Source organism: Archocentrus centrarchus, chromosome 18 (assembly GCF_007364275.1).
Source record: "Archocentrus centrarchus isolate MPI-CPG fArcCen1 chromosome 18, fArcCen1, whole genome shotgun sequence".
Classification (NCBI taxonomy): Eukaryota; Metazoa; Chordata; class Actinopteri; order Cichliformes; family Cichlidae; genus Archocentrus; species Archocentrus centrarchus.
The window spans coordinates 17221121-17236776 of NC_044363.1; the positions used below are offsets into that span (position 1 = coordinate 17221121).

The following is a 15656-nucleotide window of genomic DNA, read 5'->3' on the forward strand; positions in this document are numbered from 1 at the left end:
GGAAGCAAGGCCAGGAGCACTGGAGGTGGATTCAAGCAGGGTTAAGCAGGGATAAGGAAAGAGGCAGAATCAGAATCAGAATCAGAATCAGAAGGTTTTTATTGCCATATGGGTGAACAGGTTCACAGCATTAGGAAATTGCTGCGGTACTTCGTGCTTACAGAAAAAAAACAAATAAGTATAAAAACTATAAGACAATATACAAGTATACAAATTGCAAATATACAGAGATATTAGAGCTATAACTATAGCACAATATTACAAAATTACAAAATATACAGTGCAGAGACTAATTAAAAGATAAAAAAATGTAGACTATATTCCACTAATATGTACATCAGTGCAGTCAGACAGGTGCATAGACATAGGGTCATCAGCGTTTGTGGAGGGTGGTGGTAACAGTCTTAGGGTTATTGTTCATGAGTCCAACAGCAGAGGGGAAGAAACTGTTCTTATGGCGGGAGGTTCTGGTCCGTATGGACCGTAGCCTCCTGCCTGAGGGGAGAGGGTCAAAAAGTCTGTGCCCAGGGTGAGAGTGGTCGGCTGTGATCCGACCTGCACGCCCCAGTGTCCTGGAGGTGTACAGGTCCTGGAGAGATGGGAGGTTACAGCCAATCACCTTCTCAGCAGAGTGCACAACGCGCTGTAGTCTCTGTTTGTCCCTAGTGGTGGCTCCAGCGTACCACACAGTGATGGAGGAGGTAAGGATGGACTCAATGATGGCAGTATAGAACTGCACCATGGTCCTTGCTGGCAAGTTGAATTTCTTCAACTGCCGCAGGAAGTACATCCTCTGCTGGGCCTTTTTGATGACAGAGGTGATGGTGGGCTCCCACTTGAGGTCCTGGGTGATGGTAGTTCCCAGGAAGCGAAAAGAGTCCACTGTGGTGATGGGGGTGTCAGTCAGGATGATGGAGGGTAGAGGGGCTGTGTGCTTCCTAAAGTCCACTATAATCTCCACTGTCTTCTGGGCGTTCAGTACCAGGTTATTGTGGCTGCACCAGGACGCCAGACGTTTGACCTCCATCCTGTAGGCCGACTCGTCCCCGTCTGAGATGAGTCCGATGAGAGTCATGTCATCTGCAAACTTAATAAGCTTGACAGACTGGTGGTCAGAGGTGCAGCAGTTGGTATACAGGGAGAAGAGCAGAGGAGAGAGGACACAGCCCTGAGGAGTGCCGGTGCTGATGGTCCGGGAGTCCGAGACATTCTTCCCCAGCCTCACGTGCTGCTTCCTGTTCATCAGGAAGTCAATGATCCACCTGCAGATGGGATCTGGCACGTTCATCTGGGACAGCTTGTCTTGGAGGAGATCAGGGGTGATGGTGTTGAAGGCAGAGCTGAAGTCCACAAACAGGATCCTGGCGTAGGTTCCCTGGGAGTCCAGATGCTGTAGGATGAAGTGCAGAGTCAGGTTGATGGCGTCGTCCACAGACCTGTTGGCTCTGTAGGCAAACTGCAGGGGGTCCAGAAGGGGGGCTGTGAGGGACTTGAGGTGGGACAGCACCAGACGCTCAAATGACTTCATGACCACAGAAGTCAGTGCCACAGGTCTGTAGTCATTTAGTCCAGTGATCCTTGGCTTCTTGGGGACAGGAACAGTGGTAGCGGTTTTAAAGCAGACAGGCACGTGGCAAGCCTCCAGTGAGGAGTTGAAGGACAGATGGTGGTGGATTTGGTGAAAAGGATGCAAATGGCTTCATTCAACATGTACTATAAGAAGAGAGAACACTGAGTGACATACATGTGGAGGAAGGTACTCACAGGTGGACTACATCTTATTGAGATGGTGCAGTCTGAAAGAGATGGGAGACTAGACGTTATTGGATGGTAGTCTGTAAGATGACTCTAGAAACCAAGAGGAAGCGAGTGAAGACAAAGGTAAGGATTGAATGGTGGGAGTTGAAGAAGGAAGAATATTGCACAGCATTCAGGGAGGAGCTGAGAGGCTCTGGGTGGTAGGGAAGAGTTAACAGATGACTGGGAAAGTACAGGTGAAGTGGTGAGAGAACAGAGGAGAGAGGGCAAAGACACTGGGTAGCTGACTGAAGAAGTACGGGAAAATATTTAAAGGAAGAGTTTGGCTTAGAAAAAGTGGGATAGTCGGGAGACGAAGGAAGTAGAAATACTGGGAGCAAAGCGAGAGGTGGCAAAGGAAAAGGCTTATAATGAGTTGTATGTGAGGCTGGACGCTAAGGAAGGAGAAAAGGACTTGTATCGATTGACTAGGCAGAGAGATCATGCAAGGAGTACTTGGAGAAGTTGATTAATAAAGAAAACAAGAGGAAGACAGAAGGAAGACAGTAGTTAATCAGGAAGTGTGGAGGATTAGTGAGGAACTGAGGGCAGCTATGAAGAGGATAAAGAGTGAAAAGGCACTTGGTCCAGATGGCATGCCTGAGAGGGCAGGGAGCTTTTTGACCAAACTCTTTAACACAGTTTGGAGAGTGAGTAGAGAGTGAATACTTTTTCATCAGGACTGACCGGGATAGACAGGATTAGAAATGAGTATATAAGAGGGATAGCTCAGATGGAGCGTTTTGGAGATGAAGTTAGCGAGGCAAGGATGAGATGGTCTGCATGTGTACAGAGGAGAAAGGGTAGATATATTGGGCAAAGGATGTTGAAGATGGAACTTTCAGGAATGTGGAAAAAAAATGAAGAAAATTCATGGAGGTAATGAAGACATGCAGAGCGTTACTGTTCAGCACAGATTGAAGAAAATAATTTTCAGCGCTGTAGCCAGGCCGACAAAGAGTCACAGCTCTGTTGAGCCGAATATTCCTTTAATTGTAACTAGTAATGACTTTGTGAATTTCTTTACAAATAAAATTAGAAAAAAATTATTCGTCATCATCTGTCAGATATATTGTGTACAGTTACTTTCAATACTACTGATATTTATTTAGATTCTTTCTGAGTTAACTTCAATAGTTGCTTCCTTCAAACATCATCATGTCTATTGTACCCCGACAAGAACCTCAAAGAAGTCCTATCATTAATTAATGCTTCCATCTTAAATATTGTCACTATCTTAAAATAATGGCCTAAGTCATTTTTTTCCCAGGTTTTTCAGAAAAGAAAAAAACTGAACCAAACATTGAAAATATGATGATTTAGGCAAAAATGAAATTTTCATTAAAAAATGACTTTGGCCATTATTTTAAAAGGGTGACGATATTATTTATCTCTAATGGGCTGCATACCACAACAGAATTGAACTGGTCTGACAGACGATGACGCTGGAAGCAGCTGAAAGAGGAATAGGAAGTGAAATGTAGCAAATACATGTAGGAAGCTGCCGCCACTTCGACCTTGTGCAGCCTTTTTTATGTCGGCTACTATGAGATTGCCAACGCTTCTTATTTTTTTCTTTCAAGGTACGTCCTGTGTACATTTTCTGAAGCTATTTAACATCCACAGATGTGCCAGACCTTGAGACTTAAAAACAAGGCTTTAAATATTTTGAAAATTGTTTTAAAAAATGGTTTCCTCAGGTAGAAGTACAAAAGCTATGAGTCAGACACCGTAAAAGGATGGATGTAAATGGTCACATTTTATCTTTTGCTTGATCTATGTGAAGAAAGTTTAGTATAGAGGGCTGTTTTTCTGTTGTTCACACAAGAAAAAAGCAGGAAGTTGCGCATCAAGTGGGTTATAGACGCAACTTTGTTCATGTGGATTCATTTCCGTATTGCTTTTGAAGTCCTTGACTGTAACGCTTCTCAAAATGAGACTGCATCACCACATGTTTAGTGTTCACTAACATATATTCATATTGTGTGTGTTATTAGTGTGACCATTCAGTACGGGTTTCGTTTGGAAAAGTTTTGATGTTTATGGTGAAAGATTATGTATTATATTCCATATTTATTGTACCCCAGCCTGAAAAAAACGTTTTGTGTCTAGAGAGCCCCAAACTGAAATATCTTGACAACCATTACACACACACATATATTTAAATACACACACACACACGTTCAATATTAATGGAGTTGTACTTTGTTGTGCTGTCACATTCTTCCACATTTTATTTAAACAACTATTGAACCACTTATCATCGAAACTGGTTCAAATATTCCAAAAACCAGGGGAACAGGGACATCTAGTGTCTTTCAATGTTGAGTTAACTATGAAACTCCTCTTAAACATTGAAGCCTCATCATTTATGTTACTGTACACATTCCCATTGTCTCTTAATGTGAAACAGTCGTTGATGTTTCTCAGTAATGCTTGATCAAGAAATAGACAATCATGTAGTTGTGTGATGGACAGTCATCATTAGGCATTTAATGATAATATCTTATTTAGAGATGAGTCAGATGAAAGCAAACAAAGTCCCTCGACTCCTGTATTTAAAAATCTCCACAAAAATAAACGGTTAAAAATGTGTAAAGATATCAAAGTAGTGGAGTTGATGGGTTAAATGTTTAGTCTGATCTTTCTTAAAAACTCATCAAAGGTCAAGAGCATTTAGAGAAGAGATTTTCCTTCCTTTTTTAGTACCGTGTTACTAAATGTGTTTAAAATGTTATTTTTTTGTTTTCAGCAGTGTTAGACGTAAAAACAGCTGTACAAGCTAAATCACCTGAGGAAGTCTTCGGGTACCTTGGAGAAACCATCACATTGCCCTCAGGAGCCAACCCATCATGGACTCTCACCAAAATTGAGTGGTCGATATTCAAAAACAACACTTGGATTGCCACTTATAGTAAAGGGAAAACGAACACTGACCGTGTCCCTCGGTACAAAGGGAGACTCAGTCTTAACACAACATCAGGTTAAATTTTATTACTTTTTCTGTTGCAAAGGTATTGCAGTTTTATTCCTTTCTTGATGTTGTTTTAATGTATTTTATTCTTTAGGTGACTTAACAATTCACAGCCTGACCACAGATGATGCCAGAGAATACAATGTAGACCTTCTCCACAGTGAGGACACCGCGAATAAGATCATACTCAGAGTAAAACGTAAGTGACACATCAGTCCACCACTGCTTATTTCTCATCATTTAATAAAATAGAAAATAGACTTTCCCTTTATTTTAAATGTGTATATGCAGCACAAATATCAAGTTTATCAGTCTAAAATCAAATGTATTGCTTTGTTTAAAGTTCAGCTAAGCAGTCTCATGCTGGCCTTTTTAGCATCTTTACTTTTTGTGAAATCAACAATTTTGATCTCCGTCCCTGCAGAAAAGCTCCAGCAGCCGTCCATCCAGATAATCACTAGCACATCTATAGAAAACGGCTGCTTAATGGTGATGCGCTGTTCTTCTCGGGATAACGGTGTTAACCTCTCCTGGAGTGTTGAACCTCGCGATGTGCTCACCATCAGCAAGAGTAATCCCAGCGACAGCTCTGTGCAGCTTTTTGCGTTTGTCAACACAACACAGAACTTTGCCCGTTTTACCTGCAACTCCAGCCAAAACACAGAAAGTGTTTCATCGAATCCTGTCACTCCAAAGTGTGATGGTAAGATTTGCAGGAAGTTGTTGAATGGTATACATTCTGTGACATGCAAGCGCAGTATCAGAGGTGTTGAGGATTAAACATGTGTGATCCAGTATCTGAAACTGGCATTAATGCAGTCTTAGCTTAAAGACATTATTATTATTATAAGTTGAAATTAAATCAGACGAGCCAATTGACACACAATAAGTCACATTTCTGATGATTATGTTTTTGTTTTCTCCTCACAGTCTTAAATTGCCCGACTCAGCCTTCACCCACGACAGAGACGCAGCCCAGGGCTAGATTTTCTCTTCTTTTTTTCACTGGAGGCTTTGTAGGAGGTGTCCTCGCAGTTATTATAGTTTACTTTTTTGGAGGTAAGAGGAAAACACCACCCCCGAAAGAAAATGTTCGTTTGGTTTCCTCCTCTGTGATAAATCCAGTAGAGAGCAGTGGAGACAGTGGTTAGTATTAGCATTTCATTTTTATTTGCTTTTTTAAAAATCGATTTATTTACTTTAAAGGTTTGGGAACAGCCATCCACTGTGTTATAAATAAATGCTTGCAAAGCTCTTTGTTCACACTTTATTTAAAAACAAATTAATTAAAGCAATGATTAATGAATATTGGCATTGTCTGTTTTTCATTATAGAAAAGATAAAATCTGCATGCCAAGACCTAAAAGGTATCTAATTAATTTAGCAATGCTCAGACTGACATGATCACTGATACATGCGCTCACATTTATTCACATTTATTCACCTTTATTTTCCAGGAAAACTGTGTTCACCTGTGTAAGCTAAAGAGTTTAGTCTAAAAGTAAGTTTCTGTTTCAGTTTTGTCCTTTGCCAGCCATAATGCACAATGCATGTGTTTGTTTTTTAAAGAAAATGACAAGTTTTATCTGCTTCATTTCTAGCCAGCCATAAATTTTGTAATAGCTTCAACAAGAATATTCATGCTGCAAGAACACAGACTGAAGACAAGCCCAGCATCTGAATGAATGTGTTTTGACAGACTCTGCAGAAGATGGCCACAGTATAATGAACTGTTTAGTGTCCTGTAATACAAGCCACTAAAAAAGTTCAATAATCCTGTGTCATAACTCAAATTCACCAAGTTTGATATTGTCACATTTCATGAGAATCTCTCTTATCTGTTTGGTAATGCAAGTGAAATAATTATGTACGTAAGATATACTGTAGCCACCTAGTTTGGTTTAATTATTTTAGTTCATTCATTGTTTTGTGTTTGTTAAAATTTTGTGTACAGTTCTGTTTATAGGTGCTCTGTGTAAAATTAAACAGAGTTTAACATAATTTTCCAACTCAAAATCATTTTACCGCATGAAAAATTGCATTCTTGTGAGTTAATTTCAAATGAGTACAAGGTCCATTTGTGAAAATATGACTGTGATGTAATCCTCATGGTTATGATCCATGCCCTCTAGGGAGTCAGCACATTGGCCATATCACACACCTACTTCCACTTATAATACTTTATTCCATCAATGCTGCAAAACAGAGCTGTGAGTATATTCATGTATGTGCTGCACTCAGTGTCACTACAAAACTGAGGCTCACGCTAGGCTGGATCGGCCACAGTGACACAGTGGGAGGAACTCTTGGAGTATATAACAGTTTGCTGTTAATGCCGAGTTCAGGGGTGTACTGTGACAGGGATGAGGAAAGTCAGGGTTCAAAACTGCTGAATCAGTGTTAACTGTTAATACACTGATTAAGAAGCCTGTTAATTCAGTGTTAACTCTTTATCAATCACAGCTGTAGTAGACTAAGCACTGAGTACCATGAGTGTGCAGGTAGGTTTACAGCAATGCATCTGTGTGAAACCTTATTGGTAACCAACTATTATTAAATATATATGTGCATTAATAAACAATTTACAGTCGCATTAATGGTATTCAATGTATCACAGGAAAAAAATTATAATATACTCTGTATTTACAAAATTTACAGCATATAACAACATGTTACATGTTTTCATATCTTACACCATCAAAAAATAATGACACTTTTTCATATAATCTTCAAGGCTAAAAATAATTAATCTCCCTTTAGAACACGTGGCCTCTCTCCTTATCATATTAGCCTTTATTTTCTTGGGTTGCCCATTTTTTCTATGTTGCTATAAGCAAAATAATATAGTCCACATTTTTTTATGTTTATATAAGAAATAGACAAACAAACGAAAGCCATTCAAAGCTTTGCACCATCTAGGAAACTTCTTGGTAGGGTGACACTGAAACTTTCCTCACACGATTAAGCTGGATCTTGTCGTACACTGTCTGTGGCTGTATGTGTGACAAAAACATGAAACAACAAAGGCATCAAACCCACAGTTACTTGGTTTGCACTGACATTAACAATTGTTTACATAAATTAGAAAATGCACTATATATATTCCTATATGGTAGGGAAAAGTACATTGCAGCCACCTGCATTACATATCAGAATATGTTTTGATAACAGAGATCAATTCACACTCACAAGACTCTCAGACACAAAGCTTTGCTCTTACCCCAGGTTTAACTGTGTTGGTTCTGTCATCAATGGTTTCGTACACCGAGCAAGGAGTCATGGTAGATGATGTCGTCTGTGATTTGACAGACACAGTTAAAATAATTAAAGTAAGACTTGCATTTCATTTTCAGAAACACATCATTTTCCTATCAAACACAACGTATGAGCGTACTTACATCTTCATTTGTAATCTCACCAATATCAGCATACACAGTGAGGTCATTTGTGTCACTTCCTGGTTACAATTTGAAAACAAGATCAGGAAAACTGTTTGAATATGACACAATTAATATTATGAAGCTAAAAAAAATTGACATTTTCAAAAGTTTCTTACCAGAATGTCTTTTCTTGCAGCAACAGAGTCCCACAGTTGTTATGAATATAATGACAAGCATCAAAGTTCCAGCAGCTACACTCACCAAAAGGACGAAGTGTTTTTCTGCAAAACCTGACAAAACAGCCCAGAATTAAATAAAAACAACCAAAATACCCGATTGAGGACAACAACTGAAAAACTACCAATAACATTATTGCAAATAATGTCATTTTCATGAATTAAATGATAATTGAATTCTAACCGCATATTCAACACGTGATCTACAGTATTGTGCAAAAGTCTCAAGCCACCCCTCATTTCTTTATATTTTGTTTAGAAGGAGCTAGGCTTTCTTGCATTTTTAAGCAATAGTTCTTCAGGCATCTGCTAAAGATCTAAAGGTCTTTCAAAGTTTTTCTTTGGACATTGGCTGCTTTTTCACTCAGTTTCAGTCCAGTCCGTGCACATTAACATCTCCAGAAAAACTTTTTTGTTTGTTAAACCTGTAAAAAGGGAGTTTTTCCTTCCCACTGTCGCCAAGTGTTTGCTCATACTCAACTGTCAAAACTGTTGTTTTGACAGTTGAGTTTCTCTGTAATCATTGTAGGATCTTTACCTTTCAATATAAAACACCTTGAGGCGACTGTTTGTTGTGATGTGGTGCTATATAAATAAAATTGAATTGAACTGAATTAACGCTGACCCGTGAAGCATAAAAGCATCGAAAAGCACTTGGCTAAAGTAAGGAACCAGTGTTGTGTCTACACATAAAAGACAACTTATCAAAGATCCAATTATCCATCTTCTTCCGCTTATCCTGTTCAGAGTCGCGGGGGGGCTGGAGTCTATCCCAGCTGACATAGGGCAAGAAGCAGGGTCCACCCTGTACAGGTCGCCAGCCTGTCACAGAGCTAACACAGAGAGGCAGACAATTTAGACTGGCCAATTAACTTAACCCCATTAAATGCATGTCTTTGGACTGTGGGAGGAAACCCACACAGACACAGGGAGAACATGCAAACTCCACACAGAGAGGCCCGGACCAAGGTGGAATCGAACCCAGGCCTAGATGTCATTCTAGCTGTGAGGCAGTAGCGCTAACCACCACTCCACTGTGTTGCAAAAAATGATAAATTATATAATTTGCACCCATTTCTTCAGATGAATCTATGAAAAATGCCAATGACTACAATTTAACAGACATAAAATAATATTTTTGCACCAACAAGACGATTCTCAATGTGCGATAAGCTGAAAATGTTGATACTATGAATGAAATGCAGTCTGTCTTAAAATTTTTGAATGTTCTGGACAAGTAGAGGACAAAAACTGAAGTATAATACCTAAAACACTTTTTGCAGCATATGAACAGCATCTGTAAGACATGTATTGAAGAAATAGGGAAAAAATGAACACAAGAGACACAAGACCTGAGGGATGCATCTACTGTTCACTGAAACCTCATCATTAATGGTCTCAGAGGAATGTGTCTGTCCAGACATCGTTCTTAAGGAAGTGAAATTGTGAGAATGGTCAAATCGTTGTCAATAAGTACAAAGTAGGTCAGGAAAGAGGTACAACTATGAGCGTCCGTCAAACACAATGGAGGCCCTGTCATGGTTTGGGGCTGCATTTCAGTCAGTGGTGTTGGGGATCTTGTCAAAATTGATGAAATTATAAATATTGAAAAGTATCATCAGATTTTGGTCCACCATGCAAAACCATCTAGAAAGAATCTAGATTCATTTTTTTTTCAGCATGACAATGATTGCAAGCACACTGCCAATGCAGTAAAAACAAACCTGGATAGAAACACACACAGTGGAACACTAACAGTTATAGATTGGCCTCCTCAGAGCCCAGACCTCCACATTATTGAAGCAGTGTGGGATCATTCTTGACAGAAAAATTGAACAAAAGGCAGAAACATCCAAAGAAGAGCTTTGAATGTCCTTCAAGAAGCCTGGAGAACTATTCCTGAAGACAGCTTAGAGAAATTAGAAGAAAGATGTGCTGTGCTAAAGAATAAAGGTGGTTACACCAAATATTGACTTTCAAACTAGAGCTGGAGACTGTATATCCATATATATTTGCAGATTTCAATAAATGGCTGAGCATATTTCCTTTTTTCCAGCAACTTATAAATAAATGAAGGATGGCTCAAGATTTTTGCACAGTTTAGTATATTCTATTCATCCGTAATGCCAAACTGCTCTGCCGTTTAACAGCTTCACAAGACTCCTGGTCATGTCGCATTTGGGGACAGCAAATAAATCATATGCCACATCAGTTTTTTAATGTCTCCTGTACTGTTGTTTGTTTTCCATTCACCACCACTGGTGATGAATAAAATCATCATCATCATCACATACCCCCCCCCCCCCCCCCCCCCCCCAAAAAAAAAAATCCAAACAACAAACAAGTAGAAAATACACTCTGCACTTACTTTCTTCTTGTGTACACTTCACTGTTTCAAATGCAGACTTCTCACTGACATAACTGGAAACTGTGCAGGTGAATGTGATCTCTCCTTCCTGCTCCCTGAGGATGTATTGTTGCTTTGAGCCAGTTAGTGTTTGGTTTCCTACAGTCCAGATGTAGGTGACATTGCCAGTTGCTCTGCACTCCAGCAAAACTTTACATGATTCATTTGAGGGAATCCAGGTGGAATTGATTTTTATGCCAGGTTTCTTAGTCATGGTCTCTGGTGAGAAAACAGAAGGAGAAAGAGGGTGTGTCAGGTCACCTTTTACATCATAGCTTAAAGTACGTTTCTGCAAATGTGTTATATAAAACTAGAATGATCAACAACATCAAACTTCATTAAATCCAGATGAGTGTTGTTCACTGCTGTGTCAGTGGGTCACATCTAATCTAAACCTAAAAACCAAAAACCAGCTCAAAACCAAACCAAACAAAAGACATTAAAAATGAAAGCAACCACTATAATTTTATTATAACAAGAGTTTAAAAACCTCATGAAATAAGTAAAGTTAAATTATGACCACCAAATAAATGATGATAAAACAGAACTATGTCTCTATAATCTCCAGGATTTGCTATTGGAGCAAATACACAAATTAAACTTTATCTCAAGATGTCGGCTCAAAAATATAAAATAAAGCAGTTTATTTAGTATTATCCACAATCAGTACTAAAACAATAATATATTGGTGGATGAGCATGCACAGACAACACAAGCAAAGTAAAAGTAAAAGACAAGGAAATAAAGCCAGCTTCATAAGTCACAGAAGTCCTTTTATTAACAGTTATTAGGATGCTTTTTTTAATCAAAAAGTGTCTTACCATGAACTTGCAGAGTGATGGTGACTGAAGGCCTCTGTGTGTCATTTACAGATGAAAGAAAAATGAAATCTCCAGAATCTTGAAGAGTCAGTTTTCTCACTGTTAAAGTAAAGTCTTCAAAGTTTAGCTCTGATCTGTCCTTAAACGGAGAATTTTTAGAAACACCGATGTCTTTGTCTGCAACTGTTATTTCTCCATATTTCCATTTTGCCTCAGTCACACCTTCAGTCAGTAAGCCTGTTGAAAGCTCCACAGTATCTCCAACTTCTTTATGAATGACACGTTTTCCACTGGAAGCCTCCACATCTGAAACACACAGAGACAAACAACATGAGTGAGGTGGCATAACTAAAATTTAAATTTAGTTAAAAAATAATTACATAGTCTGGATCCATTAATTTTTTTAGGTTGTTATTATTTCTCTTGGACAAACAATAACTAATAAGTTTGTAATTTTGGGATAAATAGAACAGTGGATGAATAAAACAAACTGAAATAATTTAAATAAAATGTCAGAGGCTGTATTTCAGGAAGCCCAACTGAACCACAGAGTAGAAAAAAATGTGGCTTTTGTTCATCAGTAGCAGTTACTTACAACAATAATGAATACTTTAGCACAACAATATAGTGTTATTATTAGTAGTATAAAGGTTAATATTGTTTGTTGATTTTATATATATTCTTTTCTTAATAGTGTGAATTATTATATCTTTATTTATATTTATAATAACTGCGGCTGCTGTTATACCCAAATTTCCCCTCTGTGGGACAATAAAGGCTGTTTCTTCTTCTTCTTCTTCTTCAACAGTATATCAGTATGTCTGATTGCCAAAGTTGCAGCATTTTGAAAGAAAAAGTAGAGAAACCGCAAATTTCGTGGGCAAAGATTACAGCTGTCCTCTGTAATGTGAGCTCATCACTTTCGGCCACTGTTGCTGCAACTGGTGGAGAGTACTCAGGAAATGCTTCTGTTGCTATTGTCATGTCTGACTCACAACTTTTTCCATAGCACTAGATTTAGTTTCTTTGTACTTTTCTGTCACTACAAGTTGCATTTTGGATCCATTCATCTACTTCAGCACAGTTTCTGAAAATACTGTCATAGCAGTGTACTGTGTGACAAGTTTGATATAAGCGTATAACTATGTAATAAAGTGTTCCATACAACCAACACTTTAAATGAAATAAAAATTCAGTTGTTTCTTGTTTTACAGAAACAGAAAGGAGGATCAGTTCTTGAGTTGCTTTAATTAGATTTCCAAACAGATGCAGCAGGAAATCTGCTGACGCAGTGCAGCAAAAATGCAAACCAAACTACCAGTTTACAGCCACAAGCTATAAAAGTTTGATTATTCATGAAGCCATAAATACTCAAGTGGTAAAACACATTTATAACAAACAGTGAGCACAGTGAACATGTGACTTATTTACATTTTTAGCTCACAGTCTATTTAAGCGCTGAAGAACACTGAAGTCTTTATTTCTTTAATATTGATGCTCCCAGTTTTCAGATACACATGTTATTATTATGGCTTTAAAGCTGCTGTTTCATTCAATAATAACACATTTGGAAGCACACAAGGAAAATACACTGCAGGCTTCTTCCAAGGAAGACACGTCACTCCTCAAGAGGAGAATCACTTTTGACCTTGATACTCTACCCTATGCATGTATCAGAGGGCACGAGGCAAACAAATACACGTCACAAAGATCTGCAAGCACAGGTGTACTTACAATGGAGACAGACCCAGTGAAGCAGCACAATGCTGTATATGAAGAAGTAGCGAAGATAAAAAAGTCGACCACCAACCATCGCCGCGGGGAGAGGAACAACTTCTGTTTCCTCTTCTTGTCTGTCAAACTGTGCCTTGACATGTAAGAGCAGAGAAAAAAAGTGAGAGGGTGGAGAGTAGAGAGTGGGCGAGGTTTCCATCAACACAGAAGCAGAAGAAGCGGTCATGAGCTGTCCTGATATACAGCAAGATTAAAGTAGGCACACTGTTCAGAACACAACTAGAACACATTAAAACTCAAAGTTAAACAGATATTTAGGAGGATTTTCTAAAAGACAGTAAGACACAGTTATACTGTCCCACAGCACTGCTTGATTTTACTGAAACCAAAATATTAGGTGACATAACGTAGCCTAAATATTCAAGAGCACTAAAAAAATGTCAAACAAAAGTAATCCTCGGTCCTTATTATTCCACTTCAGTCCTGCTATGAATTAACTTAAATTACAAATTCTGTATTTACTGCTGCAAGCAACTGTATGTGAGCTAGATGCAAAGATAAGACCAGAGATTAGAGTCCCTATTTAATAACATTTCAGCAGGAAGAACATAACCACATCCTGTAATCACATTTTTAAAACTTAATAAGAGAGTGCTGTCCTAAACTTTATTCAGCTCTGCATGTCCAGAATAGAGAAGAACATAGATCCGCATAATGAACCTTAGAGTCCAGTGAGTGACGTTTTATTTTTTTTTAATTGGTTTGAACAACGTTTAAAGAATTGCGCGCTCCGTCATGACTCAGTTTCTTATTACCATCACAGCATCCTCTCTGTATGTACTATATGTATATATAATGAGATGCATGGCCTGCAAAAAATATTTTGAATAATATCAATAAAAATGAGTTGCACGGACAAATCTACAGCCCATGATCAGTCCTATCCCTCCCTGCCAGCATACATAGGTGGGCCCCATGTGGGCTAAGTAAGGGCAAACATTATGGGCCCCATAAGGCTTTGTCCACAGTGTCCATGGTGGCCCTACAGGGGTTTGCCCAGATAGATTTTAACAGGCCCTGAATATGTGTTCATTGGGACCCAGATGATCCATGCATGCACGGGCTATGCATGGATCATGCGTGGGCACGGGCGTCATGTAAGTCAACTCTGAATGGTTTTGTTCTCGAGCAATCTTGCTGGAACTTTGTCTGATAAGTTGTCAAACACCGTTGCTAAGTGCTGCTTTCCTCCTCACACTATGTAAATTTAAATATCTTGTTTCCTCTGCAGCGCTGCTGTCTGTGCTTGCATGATGGAGCCTGTAATAGTATATGTCTTAAGCAGAAGCTATGGTTTGTGTGGGGAATTATTGCAGGAGGAAGTGAACTACCTATCATCAAGATAAAGCTCATTTCTATGCAGCCTGATCAAAGCAGAGACACGACACGATGCTCCGAGTAAAGAGGATGTATGACCATGCTGACCCGCCTGTCCTGCCCTTACCGATATGACTGTCTGCAGCCAACATTTCCCGGTTTTGAAATGCTGGGACTGTGCGTGTGAAACCTATACCAATTTGCCTCCCAAAACTACATGCAGTTGGTGTGTCAAAATGAAGATTTGTGTGAAAATGTGAGAAACTAACTGCTAAAATTAAAGTTGTGCTTTATTTAAAACCGTGAAGTCCGAGAAATGAGCGACTGGTTACAAACCCAGTAAACTTCCTGGTGCTCAGAGTGGCTCCTAGTTGCGCAATTCTCAGAAAATTCATAGAATTAAATCTTTTTCTCCAGAAAGTTAGAACTAAAGATAGATAGATAGATAGATAGATAGATAGATAGATAGATAGATAGATAGATAGATAGATAGATAGATAGATAGATAGATAGATAGATAGATAGATAGATAGATAGATAGATAGATAGATAGATAGATAGATAGATAGACAGACAGACAGACAGACAGACAGACAGACAGACAGACAGACAGACAGACTGCTCAAGCCTTTTAATTCAGCTGACACAGCAGATTCATGGATGTAGTGAAGGAGGACATGCAGAGGGTTGTGAGACACAGGAGGATGATAGAGAAGGCATTATATTAAAATGACTATAAAAGATGAACAGAAAACACTTCTTTTACTATCTCTCACAATAAATAACAACTATAACAAGTAAACAATACACTCCAAGTTATAATTGCAGCATATGAAAATTAAAGTGCCACAACTGTACTTCAAAAAACTTTTGGTGGTCTTCCTGAATCTTCCTGAATAATTTTTCAGGTTGAGAGCCAGGAATAAAAGT

General features: G+C 38.8%; 2 protein-coding genes across 5 annotated transcripts; one reads left to right on the forward strand and one right to left on the reverse strand.

Annotated features, from left to right (window-relative positions):
* Nucleotides 1–3287: 3287 nt before the first annotated feature.
* LOC115797310 (carcinoembryonic antigen-related cell adhesion molecule 1-like) lies at nucleotides 3288–6515 on the forward strand. 4 transcript variants are annotated; one of them, XM_030753853.1, is made up of 8 exons: nucleotides 3288–3380; nucleotides 4550–4780; nucleotides 4866–4970; nucleotides 5196–5474; nucleotides 5702–5917; nucleotides 6106–6138; nucleotides 6229–6272; nucleotides 6373–6515. In XM_030753853.1, exons 1-7 carry the CDS (start codon nucleotides 3332–3334, stop codon nucleotides 6249–6251), a joined length of 936 nt encoding a protein of 311 aa, XP_030609713.1. In that variant the 5' UTR covers nucleotides 3288–3331; the 3' UTR covers nucleotides 6252–6272; nucleotides 6373–6515. The 4 variants fall into 4 exon arrangements, with proteins under 4 accessions (XP_030609713.1, XP_030609716.1, XP_030609715.1 ...); XM_030753856.1 differs by having other exon boundaries at nucleotides 5702–5830; XM_030753854.1 differs by having other exon boundaries at nucleotides 3304–3380; nucleotides 4553–4780.
* A 750-nt stretch (nucleotides 6516–7265) lies between these two features.
* LOC115797309 (uncharacterized) lies at nucleotides 7266–13475 on the reverse strand. Its single transcript, XM_030753852.1, has 7 exons — nucleotides 13350–13475; nucleotides 11616–11921; nucleotides 10756–11013; nucleotides 8328–8441; nucleotides 8170–8228; nucleotides 7992–8066; nucleotides 7266–7764 (listed from the first exon to the last, which is right to left on the reverse strand). The coding sequence occupies exons 1-7, from the start codon at nucleotides 13426–13428 to the stop codon at nucleotides 7687–7689; spliced, it is 969 nt and encodes a 322-aa protein (XP_030609712.1). The 5' UTR covers nucleotides 13429–13475; the 3' UTR covers nucleotides 7266–7686.
* Between the last annotated feature and the right edge of the window lie 2181 nt (nucleotides 13476–15656).

Coding starts and splice junctions, on each gene's coding strand:
- LOC115797309 (XM_030753852.1), bottom strand. CDS start 13,428: ATGGTTGGTGGTCGACTTTTTTATCTTCGCTACTTCTTCATATACAGC. Junction 11,922..13,349: donor TCACTGGGTCTGTCTCCATT/GTAAGTACACCT, acceptor TGTGTGTTTCAG/ATGTGGAGGCTTCCAGTGGA. Junction 8,442..10,755: donor GAAGTGTACACAAGAAGAAA/GTAAGTGCAGAG, acceptor CTGTTTTGTCAG/GTTTTGCAGAAAAACACTTC.
- LOC115797310 (XM_030753853.1), top strand. CDS start 3,332: ATGTCGGCTACTATGAGATTGCCAACGCTTCTTATTTTTTTCTTTCAA. Junction 5,475..5,701: donor TGTCACTCCAAAGTGTGATG/GTAAGATTTGCA, acceptor TTCTCCTCACAG/TCTTAAATTGCCCGACTCAG. Junction 6,139..6,228: donor TGCATGCCAAGACCTAAAAG/GTATCTAATTAA, acceptor TTTATTTTCCAG/GAAAACTGTGTTCACCTGTG.